General features: G+C 50.4%; 1 protein-coding gene across 1 annotated transcript; it reads right to left on the bottom strand.

The window, feature by feature from the left end:
- Positions 1-780: 780 nt before the first annotated feature.
- Pyroxd2 (pyridine nucleotide-disulphide oxidoreductase domain 2) lies at positions 781-27,543 on the bottom strand. Its single transcript, XM_031390368.1, has 16 exons — positions 27,279-27,543; positions 24,078-24,097; positions 22,215-22,308; positions 22,066-22,139; positions 16,875-17,030; positions 14,713-14,866; positions 12,520-12,581; positions 12,342-12,439; positions 9,951-10,092; positions 9,475-9,609; positions 8,123-8,195; positions 7,765-7,921; positions 5,044-5,198; positions 3,770-3,876; positions 2,136-2,256; positions 781-1,461 (listed from the first exon to the last, which is right to left on the bottom strand). The coding sequence occupies exons 1-16, from the start codon at positions 27,403-27,405 to the stop codon at positions 1,391-1,393; spliced, it is 1,746 nt and encodes a 581-aa protein (XP_031246228.1). The 5' UTR covers positions 27,406-27,543; the 3' UTR covers positions 781-1,390.

Below are 27,543 nucleotides of genomic sequence, written 5' to 3' on the forward strand. Positions count from 1 at the left end.
GGTAGGGCTAATCCACTCTTCTTAGTGGGTTGGCATGAGCTGGGGCCTTGTAGGATCTGAGGCACTTCACAGTATTGAAGCCTTGGTTTTCTCTGTCCATCTGGACCAGAATTGTATCTTTCCAAGATGTGAGACATCCGGTGGGGAATCTCCAAACTGTGGGAAGTTCTTCTCACAGTGTTAAAACAGTCTTCTACTTTCCCCTGCCCCCTTCAAGTTCCTTCTGTTAGCAGAGAAGGGTCAGCAGCTGTGCCTGCAAGGTAGGCCGTGGGAGGGAGGCCCCACACAGGAGGAGGACGACCATAGAGCAGCTGTCTGGTCTTGGGCTGGTCAAGGTCAAGCAATCAGGGTCAAGGCTGGACTGAATGTCCCATGGTAAATTATGGATTATTCCAACAAGGGAATATTAGACAGCTACTAAAATGTTTTCAAAAGAACTCATAACACTAAATAGCTCTTTATATAAAGTAAGTTCAAAGAAAGACACATGTACATCACATAAAGAATATTAAAATGTCTCCTGATTGCATGAAAGACTGACCGGAAATGCTGTCACATGCTAACCGATTATGCAGAAGAAGCTAGGTGTGAGAAGCCCCTGGAAGCTTCTATTTGACCTTCAGAGGGGACAGCTTGGGATGGTGGCTTTTGACCAGCATGCAAAGACTGTCTGTACAGTCGTTATTCGTGGAACTGTCCTGTGTTTCTTTCTGACTGTGACAGCCAATTCACTGCACAATGAGGCCTTGGTATGTTGAAAGGTTTAGTGTCGGACATGGCAGATTTAGCACCTGGCAGGCAGGAGGTACAAAGTGGTTCCTGCAGTTTCTGGTGAACCCACTCTGCAGTCACAACTGCTGTTTCCTGACCAGAGGTTTTGAGGGCTTGAGACACAAAGCTTTGCTCGGGCCCATCATGTGGGCCTGAGAGAGAGCTCGTGAGTCACTGTGAGTTTGTTTTATAGTGACAGGGAAATGACAGTAGTTCACTGGGTGTTGGCAGGCCAGGCCTCCAATCAGTTGGTAGTGGGAACCCCCTGACAAGAAGGGGACAGTTGGATGTTGGATCAAATTCTTCCGTGTGTTAGATGGACTGTGTCCAACTAGTATGCCAAGCTCCCCCAAGCTATAGACACAGAAAAACAATACAAGCAGTCTCTATACAAAAGATTGCTTTTAACAAGACAAACCCAGCTAATCCATGGAAGCCTGGGGCACAGGTGAGATTGAGCTAAATGTAACTGAGTCCCTGATTAAGAAAGAATGGCACCTTGCTAGTACAGTTGTCTCCAGTGGCCTCCTTGGGAGCAGGGCATCTTGGGCAGATGGCCGGCTAGGCAGCTCAACGTGCAGGGAAAAGTTTCCTCCCCAGGGTCAGAGCTGACCCAGCATCACATGTTCTTAAGGTCTCTAAAGACTACGTGGGCCGCATTCCGTCCAGCCGCTCCCATGACGCCTCCTCCTGGAACCAAAGCTCTGCTCAGAAGCCCACCAGAAGGGACAGGGCGGGACTCAGGGACACAGAAGCCACAATTTGGAACAACTGCCAAACTGCCTGGGCTCCCTGCAGCTTCCACACACAGCTGGGGGAGAGCAGGCAGGCTGTGGCCACCTTGGCCTCTTGTGCCATACTCTGCCAGCCTCCCTACCTCACCGGGGAGGCACTTGGAAGTTTAGCAGGTAAAGCTGAATTGTAAGAATCAGGAGTGGGCAGGAGACACAGCTCTTTGTGGGAGCCCCGCCCACATCCCAGGGAGGGCGTCGCCAGGAGATGACAGCCACAGTGAAGTCACCTAGGCTTGGAGTTGGTCCAGCAAAGAATTTCAAGGTTAAGGAACGTTACTGATCCTCTCTGGTCTCCAAGATGGGTGACGAATTAAGGACCGTGAGCCTCCCACAGCCCCTGGAGGAGCTGCCTCCACCCTGCATCAGAATGTGTCCCTACACCTAGGTGGGAGGAGATGTTTACCAAAGCGGGGGGTTTGTGGCAGCCTGGCAGAGATGCAGTGTGTGCTTTCCTTGTGCAGAGGCTCTGCAACACAGTGATGGCTTCCCACATCCTCCTCTGTAGGTAAGCTTAGGACAGACTCTCACCCCACAAGCCCTTATAGCCCACACAGGAAGGAGGTCACTCACCAGGATGGGCCCCACTCCCACAGAGGTACAGGCCCTGTACAGGGCTTCTGTAGTCAGAGTGTTGGGGCACTGGACGGGCAAAGTAGAGCTGGTCCAAGGACATGGCACCGTGGAATATGTTCTGTGGACACAAGGTTACAGGGTTCCAGCCGTTAGTGTAGGAGTGCTATGGGGAGGCAGGGTTCCGGGGTTCCAGCTGCTAGTGTAGGAGTGCAACGGGTTTTGCCACAATGACTGGCTCTTCCTCTCCCTCTCTTCTTCTAGTCCAGGCCCTCCCACTTCCTGGATTATTTCCCTGGGTTCTTGACTCAGGGAGAGAGAGGATAGGGACATGTCCCAGACTCTGGGTGGAACTCCTAGGGGTATTTCATTGAGAGGAAAGAGGAATAGGGGCATCTACAGAGTGCAGGAAGATTGAGTGGGGACCTGGGGGTTTGCTGTGGACCACTAACTCCCGGTCTGTTAAGAAGACAGCCTGACTTGCTGGGTTGGCACAGGCTCCTGCTGGGGTTTGGGGTTTTGGGAAGCCACCACCTCAGTCTGGCCTTGAGCATCACCATCCGACCCCTGCCCCACGGGAATTGCACTGTCAGCAGCAGGCATGATGCAGTGGGAGCTGGTTCTGCTCATGGCCCAGACTGGCCCAGAAAGGCAGTGGGTACCCTGAACAGGGAGACCAGAATCTGCTGGATGTCACCGTAGGCTGTCCCTCTTACTGCCCCCTCATCTGGTCCTCATGTGAACTTCTTCCCCAAGCCATCCTGCCTTTGTGACCTTAGCCTCTCGGGTTCAACCTTCATGTCATGTCTACCCTCCAGGCCATCCTGTCACCAACACTTCTGACCCATCCCTGCCTCAGACTGACCATCCACTCAGTTTCTGAAGCCCCTCCCACCTGGCTTTTTTTGCCTTCTATCTGGATCTGTGCTGTTGAAACAAAGATGACCAGAGCCATGCATGCAATATTAGATTTGCTAAGAGCCGAATTTAAGAAGTAAGTGGCAAATTAGTGACATTTATGTCGATAGTATATTTTAGTTAGTCTAATAGATTCCAATCTGATCGTTTTGGCATATAGTCAATGCCATGGTTTAACGCGATGGCATCACTTGGGTCCCTGCTGGGTTCCCCACTGATGTGCATCATAGACCACCCGGCTCACTATGGCCTCATTAGGCTCAGTAGCTCCTGTGGCCAGAGGCCACAGGGTTGGAACTACCTCAGCTTGGAACTCCAGACTCCTCATGAGCTTCCTGCCTCCTCATGGGCTCCCTGCCTCCTCTCTGGGCTCCCTGACTCCTCACAGGGCTCCTAGATTCATTACTGCCAGGCTCTTGGCTTCTAGCCTCCAGTTTCCTTTATCTGGAAAACCAAAGCTTACTGCAGGGTCCTGCTTCCTTGGGGAGGGAGAGTTCTTTAGCCAAGGCTGATGGGAAAGGTGAGGCAGACTTTTTACCATGCTACAGGCCTAGTGACCTTCTTGAGTGGCACCTGTACATCTGTGTCCCCTTTCTTCTGGCCTACTCTGCCAGGGGCTCCACCACTTCCTAATGAAGGCTGAGTAAAGCCCAAAGGGGCCAACCAGGGAGGCGGGCAGGAAGACAGTGGAATGAGGCCCCCAGACCTCCACTCACCCCTCCAGGAAGCCCGAAGATTCTCTCTAGGTCCCTCGGGGTGAGGATATCTCTGGCCAGCACAGATCTCTTGAAGCCGGGGGCGTAGGCCTCGATACAGTCAAACACTGGAGGCCAGGAGAAGCATCAGGAAGAGAGGGACAATGAGGTTCTCATAAATTTAGTAAAATCTTTTGAATTATATGAGTCAGTGGTTTATTTTATCCCATGCAAATTATATACCAGCAAGTAAAAAACAAAATGAAAAATGGTCCATAAGCAAATACATGCTTTTTCTAAAAGGCCTGTAGCCGGGCTAGCCTCACTCCCTCATTCTTCACCCTGACCTAAGCACGATGCTACCTGTCTGCTGTGGAATATGCAAAGCAGTTTCTCCTCAATGCTTTGCCCACACCGCTTCTTTTGCTTGGATTATTCTTTGCCTTCTGGCCTACCCCCATTCACTGTTGAAAACCCAGTTCAGCGCTTCTTCCCGTGGGTGCTCTCCCGTCTCTGGCTCCCGGCTCCTTTCTTTTGGTCCATAAAAAACAACGCACTGTGGTGACTTGCTCCCTCGTTAGTCTTCCCGACTGGACTGTGAGAAACTGGAGGGCGAGAGCAGAGTCTCCTGCTTTATAAAAAATGCTATGTGCTAGTGTGTGTGTGTGCATCTGTGTGTGTGAGAGTGTGTGTGTGTGTGTGTATGTGTGTGTGAATGCATGTGTATGTGGGAGTGTGTATCTATGCTAAATGCTATGTGCTATTTTGTGTATGTGTGTGTGCATCTGTGTGAGAGTGTGTGTGGGTGTGTGTATGTGTGAGTGTGTATATGTGTGTGTGAATGCATGTGTATGTGAGAGTGTGTATCTGTGTATGAGTGTGTGTATCTATGTGTATGTGTGTTGGGGGGGTGTATGTGAGAGTGTATATGTGTGTATGTGTGTGTGTGTGTGTGTGGTCCAGTGTGGAGGTCAGACAACATTAGAAGTTGGATTTCTCCCTCCACTCTATGTTACACTATCAAACTCAGGTTATCAGGCTTGTACATGTGCCTTCACCCCACTGAGCCGTCTCTCTAGCTTGGGACCCTCTCCTTTGGTTGTCTTAACCTAGTGCCTGATCACAGCCAATATCCACCATGCTGACATGACGTTTCCTTCCTTGAGCACATCTCTTCCCTTGGGACACCCCCTGAAGTATTTAGCTGGAATGGGGCTATGGGGAGTAGGGAGCATGCCCAGTGGATCCCACGGCCAGGCATCACCCTGCAGAGCAACCTGCATTACATTCTTTACCTTTGTCTGCGTAGGTGTTTTTTTCCTGCTCATTCCAGACCTTGCCTCCTGCCAGGGTATAGGGTGTATACTGAGTGAAGAGAGAGACGACATGGCAGCCTGGTGGAGCCAGGGTGGGGTCCAGCGATGAAGGGATGCAGAGTTCAATCATGGGCCTGTGATGTCAAGGGGAGCAGAGAGGGTCAGGACTGAGGAGAACTCAGAGCCATCCTGAGGTGACAGGAGATAAATGAAGGCCCTCAGAGACCTGGTCTGATTATCACTGTACAGCCACGGTGGCTAGCATGGTCCAGACCACCTCTGTGGCATTCATTGAGACAGGGAGCCCAACCCCCAGGGTTCTGGTCCTTTCTCCACTGTCTCAGAGGTGTGGCCCTGTCTTGTTTTCCTTCCTCACAGACCTGTGTTCTAATCTGGGCTCCCCAGCTCAAATGCCAGATAGTGAGACCCATGGAGGGGTCAGGCCTAAGTCACCCAATTCTCAAGTGGTCAGGATCCAACCACCCCTGCCCCTTTCCCCCTGGCCCAGGAACCCTATCTGGAATGAACAGGCAAAGCAGAGCGTCTAGATCTATTCAAGCAGCATAGTATGGTGCCCCACGTCTAGCCTACCACCTTTGCCTACAGCTAACATCTTTCCTACCTGCCGCAAAGGACCCTCAGATCTCTAGATATATTTGGCCCTCCATGCCTAGGGGATCTGCACATTCTCCAACCACAGATTGAAAATATTATAAAGAATGAAAACTATATTCAGTGAAAATGCCAACTCCCCCCCCCCCCGGGCATCATTCTATAAACAGTGTCACATGGCAGCCTTCATGTGGGTGTGAGTTTAGATCATCTAGAGATGACCGGTGGTCATTAGAGGATGTGAGGTGTGCGGTGATTAAACTCAGGCTCTGCCATTTTACAAAGAGACCAGAGTGTCACTGATTTTAGTCACCATGGGCTGGAATCATCCCCACAGATCCCAACCGCATGAGCATCTTTCACAGCCATGTGACATACCCTCTCTCAGGCTGACATCACTCAGCTGCACTTCTCCCCCTCCTCTTAGACATCTGCCAGCCTCTCCTGTCATTGTCCAAACCATAACACTTCTCAAAGTCCCCCAGAAGCCTCTTCCTTTCTCATAATTTTCCAGTTGCTCCCCTTCCCTCTCACACACCATCTTCGGCCTAACAGTGAGCCCTACCCTTGTGTCTTAAATACCTTTAACGCATGCTCAGCACCTGCACTCGCCAACCCCCCACCCCACTGTCTCCACTCAGGTCCCAGCCACTGTCCTGTGGCCTTCAGATTCTGCACCCAGTAACCAATTGTAACAGGTGTCCCCTCTTTGTCCACATTGGACGGGGAGGTCTTTCTAAAGGAAAAGTCAGGCTTTCCTGGAGTGAAAGCCAGGCCAGTGGATAATGCCCGGCCAGCTGCTGGGGCTCTGCCCTCCACTCTAGCTTTGTCTTTCTGTCCCAGTACCCAGTACAACCCTGCCTCGTGGCTTTTGTACACTCCCTTCTCTCTAGGTGTTCTTCCTCGGAGGAACACAACCTGTCTTGCTTCCTTGAGTCCCTGCTCAGATGCCACATCATGGAGTGGGGTAGGATGGGGAGGCGTCTCTTTTAGAAAGCAGGCTTTTTTTCTCCTTGGTGCCTATTACTGGCAGACATGATTGGCTGTTCTTTAGCTAGTAGAGGGCCGGCGCAGAGTGGAGATTCTGTGGGTCTCTCTTGCTGCTCTGTGTCTGAGCTGAGCAACCTCGAGTCTCTCTTCATCTTATGCTGTGAGTTCTTATGCACCAGGATTATCCTAAACTTGGTGTCTGCTTTACACCCCAGGCCCCACAACCCATGCCTGGTGTGGAGCCTGACACTGAGTAGGAGCTCAGGACATAGAGGGTGAAGGCTATAGCATTGCCAGCTGTTTCCTGTGGCGGCAGTACAGCTGAGATGGGGGGTGCTTCGGGCAAGTTGGATGAAGGGGCTCCTCAGGCATGCACGAGGGGCTAAGTGAGCATGCCTTCTCTTGTCACTGGATCTCTCCTTCTCCCACCCAGGAAGTTCTTCCTCTTCTACTCATTTTGAGTACTGTCCTTCTCAGGATTGTCCCCCACTAGCCTGGGACATTCCCAACATGCCCCCATGTGGTGGTTTGAGTAGGTTTGCCACCCCCCACCCATAGACTCATGTGTTTCCATATGCTTGGCCCATGGAAGTGGCATTATTAGGAGGTGTGGCATTGTTGGAAAAGGGTGGTCTTGTTGGTGGGCTCTGAGAATTCCTAGTGCTCAAGCTCTGCTCAGTGCTGGAGTGCCACCTCCCGCCCCACCAGGCTGCTTGCAGAACACAGTCTCCTCCTGGCTGCCTTTGGATCAAGATGTAGAACTCTTGGCTCCTCCAGTCTCATGTCTGCCTACATGCCGCCACACTTCCTGCCATGATGATGGACTGAACCTCTGGAACTATAAGCCAGCCCCAGTTAAAGGTTTGCCTTTATAAGAGTGGCCATGGTCATGTTGTCCCTCAGCAGCAATGAAAGCCAAACTAAGACACTCCCTCTCCATCTCTGCTGCTCTGATGTTCAGAATTCTTGTCTGAGATATGTTTTGTGTCCTTAAACATGGATAGACACAGGCAGATTGGTTGTGGGACACTGAAGGTTTAGTGCCAGGTAGAGGGGGCTCAGAACACACAGGGGACACAAAGGCCAGGTCTCTCCTACCTTTGGGAAGGCAGGCCACCCTTGGCATCTTCAAAGGCCTGGTGGAGGAGCAGTGTATCTTCACAGTTCAGGTGGATGGAGCACTGATGATGAGCTTGGGGCTGGTCCCCGGGAGCATTGGGGGCCGCCTGGAAGCTTGGCAGTCTATCCACAGCCACTGAAGAGCCAAAGGTCACATCAAGTCAGCTCTCCAGCCTCGAAGGGTACTCCCTCGATAGTCAGGACCTGCTTGTCCAGAAGTCTCAAAGTATGACAAGATGGGGTCAAGGCAGGAGGGGACAGTGTGGCTGGGTTTCCCCTGATTTGGAGATTCCCATGCAAATGTGTCAAAAGGCAGATGCGATCAGACATCTCTTACCATTGATCTTGGTGACGGGAGACTGGGTGTCCAGCTGGGAGATTCTCTTCACAAAGGACCCGGGAAGCCACTCCTGGAAGGAGAGACTTCCGTGAAAGGCCTGGGGTGGCCAAGGAGTTCAGAGCAGCCCTCCAAGCTCTGTCTGAAGACATCTTCTTCCTTCAGAGCCAGCCCCACACTACTCCTTGGTGAGAGCTTCCCAAAGCCCTCCTAACCTAGGCTGAGCACGTCTTCTCTGCATTCGGCCCACTGTCCTGGCTGGGAGTGGCTCTCTCCACGTCCTGCTTGGGATAGGGACTGACATTTGTAGGCATTTTACTCCTGCGGGCCATGGCTCTTGCTGCTTCAGAATTCCTTCAGTGTTCACTGAGAACTGTTGGACTTCCTCAGTGGAAATATTCAGAGACGGTAAGTAGTGCTTTGCCCCCAAGAGCAGGCCTACATATGGATGAGACTGCATGCTCAGATGCGCATTATCTTATCTTTCAGAGACAGGGAAGGCGTGGCCAATCGCAATGTTCTGAAGTCCTGAGCCCTTCCGGGATGCAAGCCCCTTCCCATGTTTCTCCACAGTCCCCGCAACCCCCACCCAACCCACACCCATGACTACTGATCCCAGACTGGCTGGGAGACTGGATTTAGCCAATGTCAGCAGGTAAGATGGGTCCAGGTCATACAATGGCGCATGCTGAGCCTGCCGGCTGTCGCCCTCTGCCAGGCCTGAGAACATGCTGCAGCCCCTGTACCAGAGGCTGAGGGACACATGAGTCCCTCACTCTGTCTTTCCACAGAGTCTATCCTGGTCCAGCTGCAGCCAGCCAGTTCCTAGACAACTGAGTCCAGTCAAGTCTAGCAGAGTCACCGCCACTGCAGGTGACACACATGCCCCAGCAGCTGAACCAGCCAAGAGCAACAGATTTCTCTGTCTATGAGAGAAGGTCTTATCTGCCCAGAAGTTTTATTACTGTGCTAAAAAAACAAACAAAACAAAACAAAACAAGCTCCCAAACCCCCATTCCCAGCATTGATATTGCAATAGATCACCGGCAGATGGTAGAATCCAAGTTGGCAAGGAGAGAAATCCAAATTTTGGTAGTAGGAAAGTGGTGAAAATTACAAGCCAGACCTGGGCCCTGGCACCCGCTTGGCCTATTGCCAGCTGTGCGGTCTCGGTTCCCTCACCTTTGGGGACCTTCCCATAAACCATGAGACTTCTCTACTGTTCGCAAGCTGATGGTTTTCTCAGATATGCCTTAGCTCTCTGATCTCCAGCCTGGTGTAATCGGAGCTCCCCACACCACATTCTAAGGCCTGCATGGCAGACATTATATCTCTCCCCTGACCCGTCTCACCTGTGGTGTCAGCTCTAAGAAGGTGACCTGTGGTGACGCACAGGACAAGACGACTCTGCTCCTGACCTCCTCGCCATCCTGCAGCGTGACTCCTTGAACACGGCCTTTGTTGTTCACCTGCACCTCAGCCACAGTCTGGAGCCCAGCGGCAGACCCCCGAAGCCCCCCAGAAGGAAGTCCAGGTTGAGAATAGTGGCTGTGGCTCCTAGGCACCCATACTTCTTCACCTCCAACCCATTCCCCAAACCAGAGGCTTCTCGAGGGTGCACTGAGGCAACCTGCCCACCATGGAGCACAGACCACACTTGGCTTTGTGACTGGTGAAGTTGAAAAGTTGGCCAGCTTCAAAAGCGAGAGCCTGGACTCTGAGCTTGACTTTGCTCGTCAGTAACTTGAGCTTCTCTCAGAGTCTGAGGCTGCTCCACCCTCCACCCCGCATCCAGGCCAACGGTCAGGGTTGGGGGAGAAGCTCACACCTTTTCTGTGAAGATACTTGCTCCACGTGTAGTAGCTGAGCTTGCAATAGCATCAGAGAGGGCACCCATGCCACCCTGGACGTAGCTCCAGGCACCCTGCATCCCCTCCAGGCTGCCCATCACGTGATGCAGCAGCACATACCTGAGGGCAGAGCACAGAGCACCGAGGGCTGAGACAGGATCCCATCTCAGTTTCAGAAGCAAATAGTCCTTTCTGTTCTGAACCTTCAACTCCTTCCCAGTCCATCTCTGTCCCTGAGCCTTTGCGCAAGCTCAGTGCCCTGCCTTCCCATGCCACCGTCTCTCCCTGTGTGTATATGTGACACAGGATTCCAGCCTCCATGTGTCACAAGCTCGCCAAGTGCCAGCCTGTGTCTCGCTCCTATAGGTAGCTCTACATGTGTGCATTTCTGGTGACCCCAGAACCATCACCGTTCTCTGAGCTGGCTGTGTTCAGTGTTCCTACCCAAATGAAGGGCACTTTCGATGATCCACCAGAAACCCTGGCATCAACCTTGACCCTGTGTCAACTCTGTAGATGCTCAGATGCCCTGACTAGCTGCCTCTCTCCTCTCCCTCACGCAGCCAGACCAGGGCCACCGGCTCTCCTCAGCACTTGTCCTGCAAGCCACCTTGGTGGAGCCTGGAGCCCTGGTCTCCTCCTTCCATTCAGAGCCTTTGCTGCACAGTATTGCCTAAGGGGACAGGCCAGTGTCATCAGGTGATACCCATGGCTCCTGCCTTGTCAGCCTACATCTCCCCTCACACTGCACATCCCTGCTAAGCTGAGACCCTTTGGTTGCTCGAATGGAACGCTTGCCCATGCCACTCCAGCCTCTGCACCTGCTGGGCTGCCAGCCTGGAATGTCTTCCTTCCTCATCTTTCTTCAGCAAACCCCTTCTCTCCCCCTCCTTTCAGACCAAACATTTCCTGTTGTGGGCCTTTTGTTACAGTAGGGCAGCTTTCCCTGTGGGCTCACTAACAGAACATTTTCCGATAGTCTCCAGATGGAGACCTCTAGGTCTCTGCCCTCTGAGGATTTCTGGTCCTTGGGGTACTGTGTTTCTAGCACCCAGCACCAGCAGGTGCTCATCAGCAGTTGCTAAGTAAAGCAATGGGTTTCTAAAAAGTGTGTTTTACAAGCTGGCCAGTAGCTCAGCTTCCCTGAGACCCAAGAGAAAAGGACAGGAGGCCCCAGGTCCACATTGGCTGGCTAGTCTGCAGCAAATGCTGTCCTTGCCTCTTCTCCATGGCCCTGGGGACTTCAGGACTGGCTTGACCTCTGTTGAAAAGCCACTTCCTGGGTGTGCTTTCATCCTGAGAGATAAGCCACACTGACAGCTCTAGTTGTATCTTAGAAACACTCTTGGTGGCCCCTTCCATCTCTGCATGCCTATGTGCATGTGTGTACACACATGCACACACACAAAATCATGCACACACATGCATGTACATGCATACACACCTACACATGCACATACATACATGCACATACACACAAAAACATGTGCATAAAAACATGCACATATACACATGCACACACCCATACACACACTGACACATGCATGCATGCGTGTGCGCGCGCACACACACACACACATACACACGCACACACACACACACACACACACACACACCAGCACACACACCCTTCCACTCCTGTTCTTACAAGAGGCCAAGGTGCTCTGGGCATGCAGATCCTTACAGAGAAGGGCAGCTCTCAGCTCTGGCAGGAAGTTGTGTGTATGTGGGGAGGGGAGAGACACGAGCTTTGCAGGAGTTCAGAAGGAGAGCAGAAGGAGTGAATGAGAGAGAGAGAGAGAGAGAGAGAGAGAGAGAAAGAGAGAGAAAGAGAGAGAAAGAGAGAGACAGAGAGACAGAGAGACAGAGAGAGACAGAGAGGAAGATGCTGGCAGCAGGAGGGGGCTTTGTCTGAAGATGCATGGAGAAGAGCAGCTAAGAAGGAACTCTGGGGTTCAGACAGCAGGTGCTAGAAGCCAGCTCTGCCTCTCACTAGCCATGTGACTCTGGGTGGGTTACTTCTCTTAACTCCCATTTTCAGATGTGGCTCTCGGAGTGTTTATTCAACATTCATGCTATGCTGATCTTCATGCCTGTGTGCTAGATAAGCTCAGGAAATGGCGTCCAGGAGCTTCCTCTCATGAGGATGTACACTGTCCTTCAGCAGCTCCTCCCTGGTCCCCACTCACCCACTCCCCGGAGTGTGGGGACTCCCTTCTTTCAGCAGCTCCTCCCTGGTCCCCACTCACCCACTCCCTGGAGTGTGGGGACTCCCTTCCTTCAGCAGCTCCTCCCTGGTCCCCACTCACCCACTCCCCAGAGTGTGGGGACTCCCTTCCTTCAGCAGCTCCTCCCCAGTCCCCACTCACCCACTCCCCGGAGTGTAGGGACTCGTCATTGCTCCAATCACAGCATCAGTTGCCAGAGTTGCCTTCAGAGGCTCAGACTCAAACCATTGGTCCAGCACCTGAAGAACAAAGCTCCAGACAGGTTCAAGGGCCTGGGTAGCAGGAAAGCTCCCCTAAGCCATTGTCTGGCCACACTCACCTTGGAAATGGGGGCTGTGAGGACCTCATAGTACTGGGGGAGCTGGGCTCCCAGGGTGCGCCCTGAAAGAGAAGTGCAGACATCAATGAGACAGGCTTTGAAGGGACTCCATTCCATCCCTAGGAAAGAAAGAACAGGAAGAAGCAGAAGTGAGACAGGCTTTGAAGGGACTCCGTTCCATCCCTAGGAAAGAAAGAACAGGAAGAAGCAGAGACTTGGTGGTGACAGTGTGACATTCAAGGGCAGTGTGTGCTTAGAAGGTTCCAGGCCCCCTTTAAAACACACTCAGCTTTGAGCCTGTTTCTTTGTAAGATGGAGGATGTGTTTCATATGCCACTGTAAGCATTAAATGTAATAGAAAAGATGTGTAATTTTGTGGGCACCAATTATATTTTAGCGAAAGGATGGGGATCATGGGTTTTGGCCCCTGTGGCCCCTCGGCATACCTTTGCAGATGTCAATGGTACTTGCTTAATAAATGTTAACATAATGAATTTATAATAATTGATATTGTTATTACATGAAGTTTCCGGGAGTGGTCATCTGAAAAAGGAGTGTCTGCTTTCAGTATCGGTGACAAAGTTGACTTGCTGTCTCCATTTCCAGACGCGATAACCACCCAACATAGCTGGTGGACCTGCTCTGACCTTGACTCTGGGCTCATCCATGCGGCTCACTAGCCAACGGAATGTTTATAAATGTGTCACAAATGGAGACTCGTAACTGGCCTGGGCAGCGGAGCTTGCCCCTGAGCATCTCCACTGATGTGAGAAGTACAGTGCAGCATGCTGATTCCACACAGGATGAGACACTGAGAGCAGAGACGGCACCATGCTGGTTATCCTCAGCCACAAACATGTGCACGAGGCTAGACTGGACCTGCTGATCCTGCCGGCATCAGCTGAACTACAAAGGACCGGGGAAATAAGTGCTGGTTTTTAGATGCCAGTGGAGTTTTGTGGGGTTTCTTTTTCTTGCAACCATAGCTAACTGATTCAGTATTTTTCTAGGATAGGGAATCTGTCTGTGTACCCAAAGGGTTGTAGAAAATAGCAGCATATTTGATCAGGCTTCTATCTGAGACTCTCGGAAGACCTCACTAATTGATCACAGACCTTTTAATATTGGGGGGGGGGTCTAAATTTAGTATTTTCCCTCATATGGGAGCAGCTCTTCAAATTTCCTTGGATCTTATATCATGATCTAGCTGCATCACACAGGCTTTGATCTCCTTCACATATTGAAATTCCAATAGCCTCAAGTGAAGGCTTTAGTAGGACGTACCCTTTCTTCTCTGGGCTTCTCCAGCGCCACCTCAGTTCATCTAAAGATGCATGCCCAGAGGTCACTGTCTCAGGAGAGAACCCCTGACCAGTTGGGAACAGGGCCCCTTCCTTCTCTTAGAAATGACCAGTAAAGGCCCACATGCCTCCTGTGAGTATATTCCTCAGAGAGTCTCATCAGGGCCAGTGTCTCATCTCCCACCACCCCATGGCCAGTGCCACACACACCCTGATACTGGCATTCCCTCTGGGCAGTGGTTTACATAAGGTATGCCCCTGTCAGGTTTATGTGTCCGAACACTTGGTCCCCAGTTGTTGGTGCTGTGTGGTGGTGGTGGTGGTGGTGGTGGTGAGTGGGTGGGGCTTATGGAACTTTTAGAAGGCAGAGCCTTGCTGGAGGAAGTGCATTACTGCGAGTGGGCTTTAGGAGTTTATAGGCCCCATCTCCTTTCAGTTTACAGTCTCTAGTTCCTGCACGTGGATGGACTCTGGTGAGCGAGCTTCCGGCTCCTGCTACCTGCTGCCACGCTGTCTTTGCCATTATGGACTCTAACCCTCTGAAACCTTATGTTAAAATAAATGCTTCCATCCTTAAGTCACTTGGTCACAGAATTTTACCAAGACACAAGGTAACTAATGTACTGTGCAGTTTCCTCCTCCAGTCCCCCTTGTGGGTGCCTTGGGGTCACCCTTCTAAGTAATCGCAACCCTTGGTCTTGGGCTCTGTTTTTAGGGTAGCATAGACTGAAACTCTCCAGGGAGTGCCTGGCAGTCTCTGTGGGCATGGCCTATTAGCTGACTACACGTGGCAGCCCCCTTGGAGCTCCGGCTTAGGTTTAGAAATCTGGAAAGTGGGCTTGTTCCCACGAAGGTCACTCCCCACACCCTAATTCTTGTACTTTAGACTTACCTGCCTTCAGCAGGGGCCTCAGGCTGGACAGGGCCCTGAGCCTCTGCAGCAGGGAGCCATGTTGAAAGGCTGCTGTGTCCACTGGAGCTGCATCCAGCAGGGGGTCAATAGCTAGCACCAAGCGTTTCATGAACTCCTCGTATCTGGGAAAGGCCTGCAACAGAGCTTACAGCTTAGCATTCCACAGCCCAGAATCCTACAAGATACTGTCCTCGTGCCTGGTCCTCTGGGCCACACTCCCATGTGGCTGCCATTCCCCATAGTGTAACCCTGGTGGCTCTTCTGGCCACATCAACAGCTGTGGCTCAGTTTTTCTCTGCTCAGGTCTTTCATCTCTAGATCTGTCTGCCATATGTGAAGGGCAGAGCAGCTTGTGCAATAGAACAGCCACCAGGTCCAAGGATCAGCAGGGGCCAACACTAGCCACGCAAAATGATCACATGTCTGAGGGCATAGGCCCTGTGATAAAAACCGGTCAGAAATTCTCTCATGTCCTCTGCTTGTGACTGGAGGAAGGCAGATCTCTTGCCAGCATGCTGACCACTGTCGTTTGGTCTCTCAGACTGACACATTGCCTCATCCCATGTAGCCACAGAAACCTGCATCTTCTCATCCAGCAGCCCCCACAGTGGAACTCTCCACAGCCGTGTTCCAGACTCTGCCCTCCTCATTCGGGCTGTGTGATAGGAACACTGATGGCAAGTTGCTACCACCAGAAGTTCTTATTGATTCTTATTCCCGGACCTTTGAATTTCGGCTCAGCTTGACATATGGATAAACCTAGGAAATTGTGGTATTACATACAGTTCTTTAGTAAAGAACTTTTAAAACTTTTATTATCGCTAATAATAAATTTTTGCCTAGACCAGGCTTGCAAAATGACAGCTTTCAAGCACAAAAGCATAGATTGAGGTCTTTGGGTTTCTCAGGTAATGGGCCCAGCCCTCCCTCCCACTGTGTGGTCTAGTAGCAAGTAGGGTCACAGGCACTGAGACGAGGGGTGCTCGACACACTACATCAGATGCTCATGAAGCCGAGGGCGTGGGAGGTGAGAGGACAGTTCCAACCGTCGTCAGTCAGTGCTCCCATCTCTATTGGTGTCTCCCACAGGCACAGGTGCTGGAGTAGTTTAGGAGAGGCATGAAGAACCTCTGAGACATGGGACTGCTCGGCAGGATGTAGGGGCAAGCTCTGAGGGATACGGGTGGCTCTGCTTGCTGATAGCTGAGGAGAAGTAACCAGCACCTGACATGCCAAGCTGCCTGTCATGCTTCCTGCCATTAAACAACAAGCCGAGTAAGTCCTTCTTCTTTTAAGCTACTTCCAGTTTATTCTCTGTCACAGCTTCGAGAATAGCAGCTAACATGGTCAGGCTTAGGATGCTCTGGGTAAAGGCGAGAGTGCCGCTTGCCTGTGGCTGTCTAGGCCTGTGGCCTTCCACCCTTTCCCAGTGCTAGATTAGCACACCAGAAAGCACGTGCATTGATTGCACTAACGTAGGTTTTTCTTTATAGACATGCCTCCACTGAGATAGGATTTGGTGGTACACCTACATCTGGCATCCAGGTTGGTACCAGAACGGCCATTCTAGAATATTTCCTCAACTGCAGAACCAGCCATACCAGGCCCATTACATCACCCGTTGACTCATCCAGACAAAGCTAGCAAACGTGTTGCTGCACTGGATCTGCAGGAAGCAGCAGGCATTCTCCATATGGTGTGTGTTCTGGGAGGCAGATTTGCACACCACCACAGACGCTTTCTTGCTTTGGTTTGTCATGGATTGATGTCAAACTGAAAGAACATTTTCCTGTCCCAAATTCTTCTTGTGGTCTTTCATGGGCTTTGGGGTGGGTAACACGTGGGGTTCTGAGCAAAAGCAGAGGGGTAATGCATTCCAGGGATTCTGTTATGAAACCCAGCATGCAGAGACTGCCTGGTCAGCAGCCTCGGATGAACACCAACAGCTCCAGGAGTCCCAGTGTCTATTGCTCTTAAGCACTGTCCACCAATCCCGGTCAAAGTCCCAGGACAAAGTCTAGCATGGGCTGAGCTGTCCAGGGAAAGCAGACTGTTCACCTACAGCCTTGACATCCATTTCATCTCGAGAGCCTGCTCTGGGCAGCTGAGGGAAGATTTCAGTCCCCGTTCACCTTCCCTACCTGAGCATCCTTCTGTGAGAACTGAGAGATTTGCTTCTGGTTTTCAGCCATGTCTGTGCCCAGCAGAAGGGACCTGGGCAGCTTGCTCAGTGTACCCTCTTCCAGCATGGGGGTGAAGGAGTAGGGATTTCTCAGATGGAGTTTGAGCCCGTGTTTCTGCAGGACACACAAAGTACAGACATTTTAGGGATCTGTGTTTCTGTTCTTGACCTTTCTCCAGTTCTGTTTGTGGGACCAGTTAGGTATGTTTGTGATTGGTCCCGAGGTGTACAGACCTGGTTCCTATATTTTTAACAGGAACCTTCTTGTCCAGAGACCCAGTGATAGACCAATAAACCAAGATGCACAATACCACAGCAAGCATACCATACTGTAGCACGTCCCCGCCCGTCCACCCTATACTTACGTTATCAGAAAGGGTTCTCTACAGTAACTACTATGCTACAAGTGTAGAGAGACACATAAGTTCAGAGAGTTGAATAATTTGTACCCACGTCACTTGAGAAGGCAATCTGTATATCAAAGCCACACCTCTGTGACTCCCAGGCCCTGTGACCCTCATCCATAGCTGCCTCCCATCACTTCAGAAGGCAGTAAGTGAACTAAACACTAAAGCAATGTCTATGTGAAAATCCATATATACAAGGTGGATAAATTAGTCATTTAATTTTTATATTATTTGCATGGCAGTCTACTTTACTACTGTCACTTTAGGTGGACGTCTCCTTCATACATTTAAAGTTGGCTTCCTCACATCGGCTCCTCCAAAGGGCCAGTAACACAACAGAGACTGAGCTGACATAATTGGGTGGATGGTGGCCGCTCTCAGGAGATTTCTTTGTCCAGATCCATGGCCTGCTCCCTCAGTGCATGGCTCTGCTCGGATGCTTATCAGCAAGCCCCACCCAGCACCAACCACACTGGCATGCTCTCTGTTCTTCATTCAAAGAAGAACAAAGCCCTGGTTACCACATGGATAATTGCATGTACATTTTGTCTCCATCTCCTTGAGGTGGGGGCATTGCCTGCTTTGTCCCTCACATGGGCACGGCACATTTGCGACGTGTGCTAGGGAAGCACGTGGGAAGATGACCTTCCAACATCCCAGGAGTGGCCCAAGCCAGAGACGCTCCAGCACACACTACCACCCAGACGCAGGAGTTCACAGAGCAGAATCCACATGTGGGTGGGGACTGGCCTGGGGAACTGTCGACCTTTTTTTAAACATTAAAGTTGAGACATCTTTATTACAGGATGGAGAAATTTCTACCTTGGGCTCTCTTTTTTAAATTTAATTTTATGAATAGATATTTTGCCTGTGTGTGTGTGTGTGTGTGTGTGTGTGTGTGTGTGTGTGTGTGTGGTGTATGTGTATGTGTGGTGTGTGTATATAATATGTGTAATGTGTGTGTGTGTGTGCATGTGGTGTGTGTGTGTGTAGTGTGTATATAATGTATGTAACGTGTGTGTGTGCATGCATGTGGTGTGTGTGTGGTGTGTATATAATGTATGTAACATGTGTGTGTGCATGTGTGCGTGTGTGTGTGTGTGATACATTATGTGTCAAGTGTCCATAGATGTCAGAAGACCACATTAGAAGCTCTGAAAACAGAGTTACAGATTGGGGTGCGCAGTCGTGTGGGTGCTGGGACTTGAAGTCAAGACCTCTACAAGAGCAGGAAGTGCTCTTAACTCAAGTGCGGAGAGAGCTCTCCAGCCTCTGCCTTGCTTCCTCCAGGGACTGTTCTCAGCTCCTCCCTTTGCCTCACCACTGACATCCCTTATATTGCTAAATCAGCTCTGTAGAAAGTGTACATGCCTCTCCGGCCCCGTGCCCTCGTCACAGACTGCCATCTTGTGGTCCACCGAGCAGCTGCCTCTGGTATCTGGCCTTCCACGCCATCTCCAGCACGGCCAGGGGACTTCTATAAACTTCTGCTTCCTGACTGAACACCTCTTCTGACTTCTCCCTGTTCCTGGATGAAACACAGTCCTAGCGTGAGCTGCCCCTGCCCTATGCCCCGTACCATCTGTAGTGGGATGCTCTGGCCACAGGGGCTTTCTGCTCGTACTTGCTTTGGCCTGCTTACTTCCATTTCCTCTCTCAGATGTACTTGTGGCTAGATCACATCAGCTCATATGTCATCCCTTCAAGGAGTTCCCATCACCAGGGGAGTGTGGAACTTCACTTCTTCCTATCACACTGTCTTCCGTTTTTTTTCTTTCTGTCATCTGCCTTCACTTAATGTTCCCTTACTGTGTCTCAGATTCCCCACTGTACCTGTCCCCAAGCATGTTCTGGGCCTTTGTGCAAAACAGGCACTCAGGGAACACGGACTGAACAAACCACTCAATAAGCAGCCCGGAGGCAACTGAGTCATTTCAAATGTAACTAATTGAACGTGGATGATTTTTTTTAAAACTGATTCTAGGACTTCTAAATAATACCTCTGTCATTCCCGACTTCTCAATTATGAGAAGGATGAAGAGGAAGAGAATGTTAAACTGACCCGGGAATGTTCAGGAATTTGTTCAGGGTGCAGAGTTAGCCTTGAGTTACAAAAACAGAAGCAGAGCCTCCCTCGGCTCACCCCGAGTCTCAGCAAGTACAGCCATCGCAGGTGGAGAGGGACAGGGGGGACCAGTGGCAGCTCAGCCCCCAGGGAATGCTGCGAAAGGCCGTGCTGGGTCCCACAGCTATGAAAACAGGCTTCTGAGCAAGAACTTTGGCAATTCTAACTTCCCCACAGTACCTAGGTCATTCCCCACAGTACCTAGGCCATCTCCCACAGTACCTAGGTCATTCCCACCAACCTCGAGGTTTGAGGGGCCTCACCCTAGGCAGACTTCCTTGGTAAAGCAGGAGTGGGAGGAGCATGGATGGAAGAGGCCCAGAAGATCCCCCAGGGAGGGAGAGAAGGCCGAGACTGCCTCTGTCCCTCCCCAGATCTGCCACTGTAAACTGGAACTCTATTAATACAAATTCCTTCAGCTACAGTCCAATACAGACTGAAACCCTGGACCTAACCCCAGGCTTAGGTTAAGCTCTATCCAGTTCTGATATTATATCTCCTCCAGTCTCTCTCTCTCTCTCTCTCTCTCTCTCTCTTTCTTTCTTTCTCTCTCTCTCTCTCTCTCCTTCTCCGTCTTCCCCTCCCCCTCTCTCTCTGTCTCTCTCTCAATCATGATTTCTTCATTTGGGCTTCTGTTATCCCCTGGTTCATAGACCCTGGTACTTGATTCTATGACAGTGGCTCTCATCCTTCCCCAAACAACCCTTTACTACAGTTCCTCATGTTGTGATGACCTAAAGCCATAAAATCATGTTTGCTGCTCCTTCATAACTGAAATTTTGCTACTTTTATGAATGGTAATGTAAATATTTTTGGAGATAGAGGCTTGCCAAAGGGGTCTGGACCCACAGGTTGAGAACCCCTGTATTGGAGCAAAGCACTTTATAAATGGTGCCCGTGTTTCTTCTTCATTTCATGCAGAGCTTATGCAGTATAGAAGGCTCCACTGTTCTTTTTTTTTTTTTTTTTTTCCAAGATGAGAGACAGCCAAGTTGGCCTCAGGACTGGGGCAGTTGAGTTTATGAGGCTGCGGCTACTCTAAGGAGGGGGCAGGCAGAGGCAGGCCAGCCGGTGGACAAAGGTGAGCAGACAGGAAAGAAGAACCCAGAAGAGGCCCCAGTCCTCTGAGACAAGTGTCTCAGGGAGTCCTCTACAAAAGTCTGAACCGGGTGAAGGAGGGGAGTCGCTTTCTAGCCAAGATCTCCACACACAAGGAAGAGAAAATCCTGTTTTACAAGTAAATGAGGCCAACCAAAGATAAGGACAACAGACTGTGAAAAGAAAGTGCCAAGCAGCCAGGCCCTGAAGAAGTATACTGAAGTGGGTGAGGTGGTGCACATCTTTTTAGTCCCAGCACTCAGGAGGCAGAGGCAGGTAGATCTCTGTGAGTTTGAGGACAGCCTGATTTACAGAGTGAGTTCCAGAGTTGGGCCAGGGCTACACAGAGAGAATCTGTCTCATAAGATTTAAAAAAAAGTATACAAGTATATTGTTACACCCCCAAGTGGTACTCCACAAAGGTCTCGGACCCTTAGCAGGCCTGTTGGAGCTAAGGGGTGAGCGATGACATAAATACCATTAGTCCTTCCTGGCCCATTGTCAACAGAATTAAAGGGTAAATTAATGGTAATAAATGCTTGTACTTCCGGGTCACACAAGTAAAAGGTAAACTGAGGTGATACTTATTACTCCTCACTGTTTAAGGTACACCCCAAGGTCCAGGCCACAGAGAGCAACTAACTCTCAGTAGAATGTAAGTCTAATCCCCAAACACTAGGGTTCAATATTCCCTCTTGGCTCAGCCTTAAAAGGTGGAGCATGCCAGGCCCATGTCACTCTGGGGAGGGAGCAATCTTAGACTATTTGAACAAAAACCCAGGGATAAGACCATGGGTATCCGATTCTTTTTTTCTCTGGTGTGCCTATATTGTATCTTATAATGCACTTTTTTGCTTTGCATGTTATTAGACATATGATTGTCTCTCCCTCACTAGCTCGTTTTCCTGGTACCTTAACGTCACGTTCAGGGCCCGATCCCTCTGACTCGAATACATTGCCTCTGAGTTTCTTTCTGTGTCTGTCTTAAGATTCTTTTATCTTTGAGACCATGAATGTGCAAAGGGGACTCTGCCCACAGTGGCACAGCTTCCTGCTCACGCTGTCAAGAATGGAGGTAGATGCCAAAGTTTAACAAGGGCAGCTTTGTAAACCCGGGTGCCCAAGGCTGCATGTGGGTGCTTTATGAAGACCAGATAAGATACCAGGAGGCAAAGGGAGCTAGAGAGGAGTTGGAAGCCCCTGCCGAAGGCATCGGCCAGGTGCTGGTGTGCAGACTGCAAGTCTGATGGTAACAACAACAACAACAACAACAACAACAACACACACCTCATTTTTCAAGAGGCCTGTTTCTTATTTGAGATTTGCCAGATCTTAAGCACAGGGTGGCTGAGACAAAATCAAGCTATGGCATGCCGAGGAACATGTGTGGGTTAGACAGAGAAGAAAGACCTCAAGTAGGAAGCTGCCTGGGGCATGGGATATGATGCCTCCCTCCCAGGCCAGGAAGAAGGAGTCACCCCCACCCTCTACCAACCACCAGGCCAAGATGGGCAATCTACCTTCAGCTCCAGGTCTGTGTAAATCTGTGGCCTCAGTAGGCTCAGGAGATAGGACGCTCGGGAGAACTTGAATCCTGGAACCAAGTCAGAAGAACCAGTCAGTCACCTCCGATCACCCCTGCCTCCCCCACCCCTTTCTCAGGGCTCACCAGGAATGACCTCCTCAGTGACAGCTGCACCCCCAATCACATGGCGCCTCTCGAAGACGGCGGTGTCCACCCCCAGTCTCTGGAGGTACGCTGCCTGGGAGGACACAGGGTCCTTTCTTGATCCCTTGGGGTTGACCAAGGAGCCTCCCTGCAGGGCCTGCGCCAAACCCTTGGTTATGATGTCTACATGTCCTCTCAGGCTGGTGTGCCTACATCTGCCCCTCAACTTCCTAGCTGAAAAGGAGGCCTGGGGGACACACATTGAGTCATGTCTACTCTGTCTTGGGTGTCCGTCTCCTTCCACCCAGGCTGGAGCCAGCCCTGTTCTTCCACTGGGGTACATCAAAGGCCGTATCAAAGGCAGGGCTGAGGATACCAGGCCAGGATCTCCAGTTCAGGTTCTCATCCTCATCGAGTTCCTAATGATCTACACGCCCCAGTTCCCTCACATGTAAAGGCAGGGCTAATGATTACAGTTCCAACTTCTGCAGCTCCACAGGGCTGGTGAGGGTTACCTTAGCTCAGTGGTTCTTCCTAATGCTGCCACCCTTTAATACAGTTCCACGTGTTGTGGCGGCCCCCAAACCTACAATTATTTCATTGCTACTTTGTAACTCTAATTCTGCTCCTGTTATGAATCGTAATGTAAACATCTGATACGCATGATATATGAGATGTGACCCCCAAAAGGGTCATCACCCACAAGCTGAGAACTGCCGCCTTAGCTGCTCTCTAGTGAGGACTTGCCTTATTGAGTGTGCCTTGACACCTGTGCCCTATGCAATAAAGGGATGCTGTGGCTTTAGCAAAACTTTTTTTTGAGGGAAATGACTGATGCACGGCTTCTCTGGTACTTAATGGGAAATTAAATTAAGCTAGTCTAGGCCTACAGCCCCACAAAGAGAGAGAAGGTGTGTGTATGTGTGTGTGTATGTGTGTGTGAGAGATGTGTATGCACATGTGTGAAGACACGCACACACATGCGTCTTTGTACCACTGATATCCATGTGGCAATAAAGATGGTGAAATCCCTAAGTCACCTTTTGCAAACCCCACTTGGTAACTACTGTATGGGTGTAGCTAGCCCGCCATGCTAGGAACAGTTGTGCTACCTCCTGCTTTACAGATGGGAAACTGAGGTTCAGTGAGGGAAACAGCTTGCTTCAGGCTCCCAGAGCTCTGAGCAGAGGAACTGGGAATCTAGTCTCCAGGTATATTGTATTGAGAATAAAAAAAGAGAGAGCCTGGTAAGCTGGCCTGGCCCACAGAGGGAAGCCATGCTGCTCTCATAAGAGACAGAAACTACTTCATAGACAGACAGACACCTGCGAAGCAGGTGGCTCTGAGACCATGGGAACGAGGCAAGCACTGAGCAGGGGGTCTGAGCACAAGGGGTCTCTGACCATCTCCAGAATACCGAGCACTCCCCCCCTTCACTCCAGACAAGCTTTGAGATCCCCAGGCCATCTTCATTTGCTGACAATATCTAATCTCAAGCAAAGCCTTCTTTATTAGACTCTATATTAGGTTCTTTCTAACACTTTCTTCCTCCGGGAGCACAAACTGCCTTGGTGTGAGGGACTCTACCCACTCTAAGCTCCAACTTGTTCCTCTATGCCAGTGATTTTATAAGCCTCAGACCCTCCCACAGGCCATGGGGACCACATAGCTTGGGGAAGGACAAGGAAGCAGTCCATGAAGTCCCCTCTCGCTGGCCCTGGATCAACACTAGATGCATGGACAGACTGCCCTTTCCTTCGTTCCTGTGACTTCTATCCTGGTTTACTTTTCAAATCCTTGTCTTTGCTGCTTGGGGAGCCCCTTGCTCAGGGGGCACTGAAGTAAGACGAAGGAGGTACTCACAGCCACCAGCCCATTGTGTCCTGCAATGAGACAAGAGAGTAACGTGTTACTAAACACATGTTCTTTAAGCATCGAGTCCCCATTTCTACCCCCAGGCCCTGGATATCTTCTTGTCTGTCCTACATTTGGATTCACATCTCAGGGGGCATCAGGAAGCCCACTCCGGGACTGCTGGCCTTGGCTTGGAGGAAGCTCTGTTCCTTGCTTAGGTCAGGGAGAAGGTACTGGACTTCTGATCTCAGAGAGAGCAAGTACGAAAACATCATGGTCTGGGTCACATGACTGGGAAGGCTTCCAAGGTGTGTGTGGGCAGGAGCTAAGTGCCATTAATAGGGACAGCTGCTGTCACACATAGCTTGTTTGACCCAAGGTGGCTAAAACCAGGCACAACAGTGTCTCTGTCAGTCCCCAGTGCTCCAACAAGGACATACGAATAGTTCAGATTCTTTGTTTTTGTTTTTGTTTTTTGTTTTTGTTTTTTGATTTTTCTAGACAGGGTTTCTCTGTGTAGCCCTGGCTGTCCTGGAACTCACTCTGTAGACCAGGCTGGCCTCGAACTCAGAAATCCGTCTGCCTCTGCCTCCCAAGTGCTGGGATTAAAGGCGTGCGCCACAACTGCCCAGCTAATAGTTCCAACTTTTTAAAAAAAGTTTTTAAAAGATTTTTTAAAAAGTGAAGTGAGTAACTCACAGAGCTTCCAGGTGTACACCACTAACAAAGCAGGCTCCATCCTGCAGGTTGTGAGTGTTGTGTTGGAACCTGATTTCTTTCAATTTCCCAGTGATTTCTGTGCACTCGGCATGAGAACTATACTGAGTACACAGGTCTCATGCTGTGCCCTGCCCACAGACAGGTCAGCTGTTGGTGGAGAATTATTCACAGGCAAGGAACAGGCCATGAGGGTGTCAGCCAGCTTTGGGGCCCCTGGTCATTTTTCCTCCTTGGTGACAGATGCCACTCTTATCTTTCAGATGTCAATAGATGTCTGTGATCTCTCAGCACCCACCTGGACCCAGTGTGGGCTCAAATCAAATGCTCGACTCTTATCTGACAAATGCCCACAAGCCGGGGAGCAGCCACGACCCCTGTGATAAATCTCTCCATGGCTGAGTTGCTTTTGTTTTAAATTTCCCACATGGAGACGTCCAGAGTTTTAGAGGTCACTGAGCCAACTTCTCAGCCATTAATGGAGTCTCTGAAACTAGATTTTTCAAGTCCTTTGCTCACTATTCACAAGAATAAATGTACTGTACACCGTGACCTAGCATACGCCTGACTAACAATGTTTCACAGGACCCAAGCTCCATGCCTGAGCTTGGTAAGGGTAAGTTTATACGATGTGGTAAGTTTATATGATAACCTAGGTCATGCAGTGGCTCTCAGTGACTCTTAACTACAGCTCCTCATGTTTTAATGACCAACCATAAATTATTTTCGTTGCTACTTCATAACTGTAATTTTGCTACTGTTATGAATCATAATGTAAATATCTGATACGCAGGATAGCTGATATGTGACCCCTGTAAAAGGGTCATTTGACCCTCAAAGGAGTCACAACCCACAGGTTGGGAAACACTATCTGCTTTTATTTTTCAAATGTTAGAAATTTTTTATAAGACAGTTAAAAAAACAGTGCTGTTGGACCTGTCATTGGTGTGAACCTGCAGTTGGAGAAACCATTCTCTGAATATACACATAAACTCAAGGCAGGCAGCCCAGGCGTCACCTGGCTTGACCCCCGGAGAGGCATCTAACAACCAGTGGCTGCCTTGAAGTTCTCATATGTAAAGCAGAGAGTAATATACATGGAATATATATATCCTTCGTATATAATGTGGAACCTTGTGGTGTTGAGGGAGGAGACTTAGCAGTGCCCAGAGAAGCACTCAGCCCAGTGCAAGGCCGTAGCAAGCATGGCGGCCATCTGGCTTTCATTGGTGGCTCATCGATCTTGGAAAACTAGTAGTTTCCTTGGCAACTGGTCTCAGTTCAGCCATGAGTGAATGACAAAGAGACTTCAAGTGACAAAGAACAAAACCCCCAAAGTCCAGTCCCCAAGTCCTGACTGACTCTCCTGTGGTTTCAAGTGACCTGTCACTTTCTGCTGAAGGACCTGCTAATCTCCAGGCCTGGGGGGTGGGGTGGTTCGGGTGCCCACTCAGCAGGGGACAGTCCTTAAATAGAGCTTGCTGAGCTTGGGCCCTTCTGCCATCCTTTTCACACAGTGGGTGTGTTTTCAATGGGAAAAAAAAAAAAAAACCCTTGGCATTGAAATCAAGAGCTGTGTATAATTTGACTTGAAAAACTGTGTGAGACATATCTTTATTTTAGTATCGATAATAAAAACAAGTCTGTGTATAATAAACATTCATGTGTGCACAAATTGGAGAAGGTGGCTCTCAGAAGACACAAGAAGAAGCCAAACCAGGCCAGCATTTATTTAAAGCTGTGTGATGCGGCTCACAAAAATGTGAACCTGTTATCATCTACGTAAAAGCCCAGCTGTGAATAAAAGCCTTCAGGCCTCAAAAGTGTGAACTGGAAGGACCTGGTGTGGAGTGCGGCCAGGCCCTAGGCTATGCCTCAGCCTATCACCTAGCACACAGCTGGGCTGTGAGCCTGAGAGTCAGCAAGATGTTGCAGGACCACCACGATAGCAGGTATCTATGTCTGAGGGAAGCCATGGGAGATGACACCCTTTGTGGATGACACTAGGGTGTCTGGGAACCCGTCAACCACCTTTTCTCTTTATGAAACAACTCTGGCTTTCTTTTCCAATGGATGATCTCAGAAGTGAGATGCATACCAGAACTCAGGGCTCAGAGTGGATCTCATTTGCCTACAGTCCCGGGGTCTTTGCTTCCTGCATATGGTCCCGAAAGGAACTCACTCAATTTTGCAGGAGATACAGGGAAACTCCTGAGTTTCACTCCTTGTCATTGTAGATAGAAAGGTTTAAACCCAGAAGGCAAGAGCCCTTCTAGACCACACAGTACACCAGGGTGGAATCAGAACCAAGGGATCCTGACAGCCAGACCAGGAAGGACTTCGATCGCAGGCCCTGCTCACTGGAACTCCCGGCCAGGTCGTGCCCACAGGGGAGGAGGCAGCAGCTAGGCTCCCTGGAGGGCCCCTCCAAGGCCCGTGGGCAGGACTCTGCCTTCCCTCCCTGAGCTCTGGCTCTGCCCTCTTTGGCTTTACCTGCTCCTATCACCACGGCATCGTACTCGGGCTTCAGGCGCCCGTTGGCTCCCGACTGAGCTCGTTTCCAAGCAGGGCAGGGAGAGGAGTGCAAGGCCCTGATGAGACCTCGGCCGCTGGCAGCCATTTCTGCCCGCAGCAATTTGCTTGCAGTCAGCTTTCCAGAGGCCCAGGCAAAGGGAGGGGCTAGGAGTTACAGTCCAGTGTCGCCTTGGCCGTGGGCCACGATTTCCAAGGGTCTGAGCTTCTGCGGCTCTGAGTTTGC

The sequence above is a fragment of the Mastomys coucha genome, unplaced genomic scaffold, assembly GCF_008632895.1.
Source record: "Mastomys coucha isolate ucsf_1 unplaced genomic scaffold, UCSF_Mcou_1 pScaffold21, whole genome shotgun sequence".
Taxonomy (NCBI): domain Eukaryota; kingdom Metazoa; phylum Chordata; class Mammalia; order Rodentia; family Muridae; genus Mastomys; species Mastomys coucha.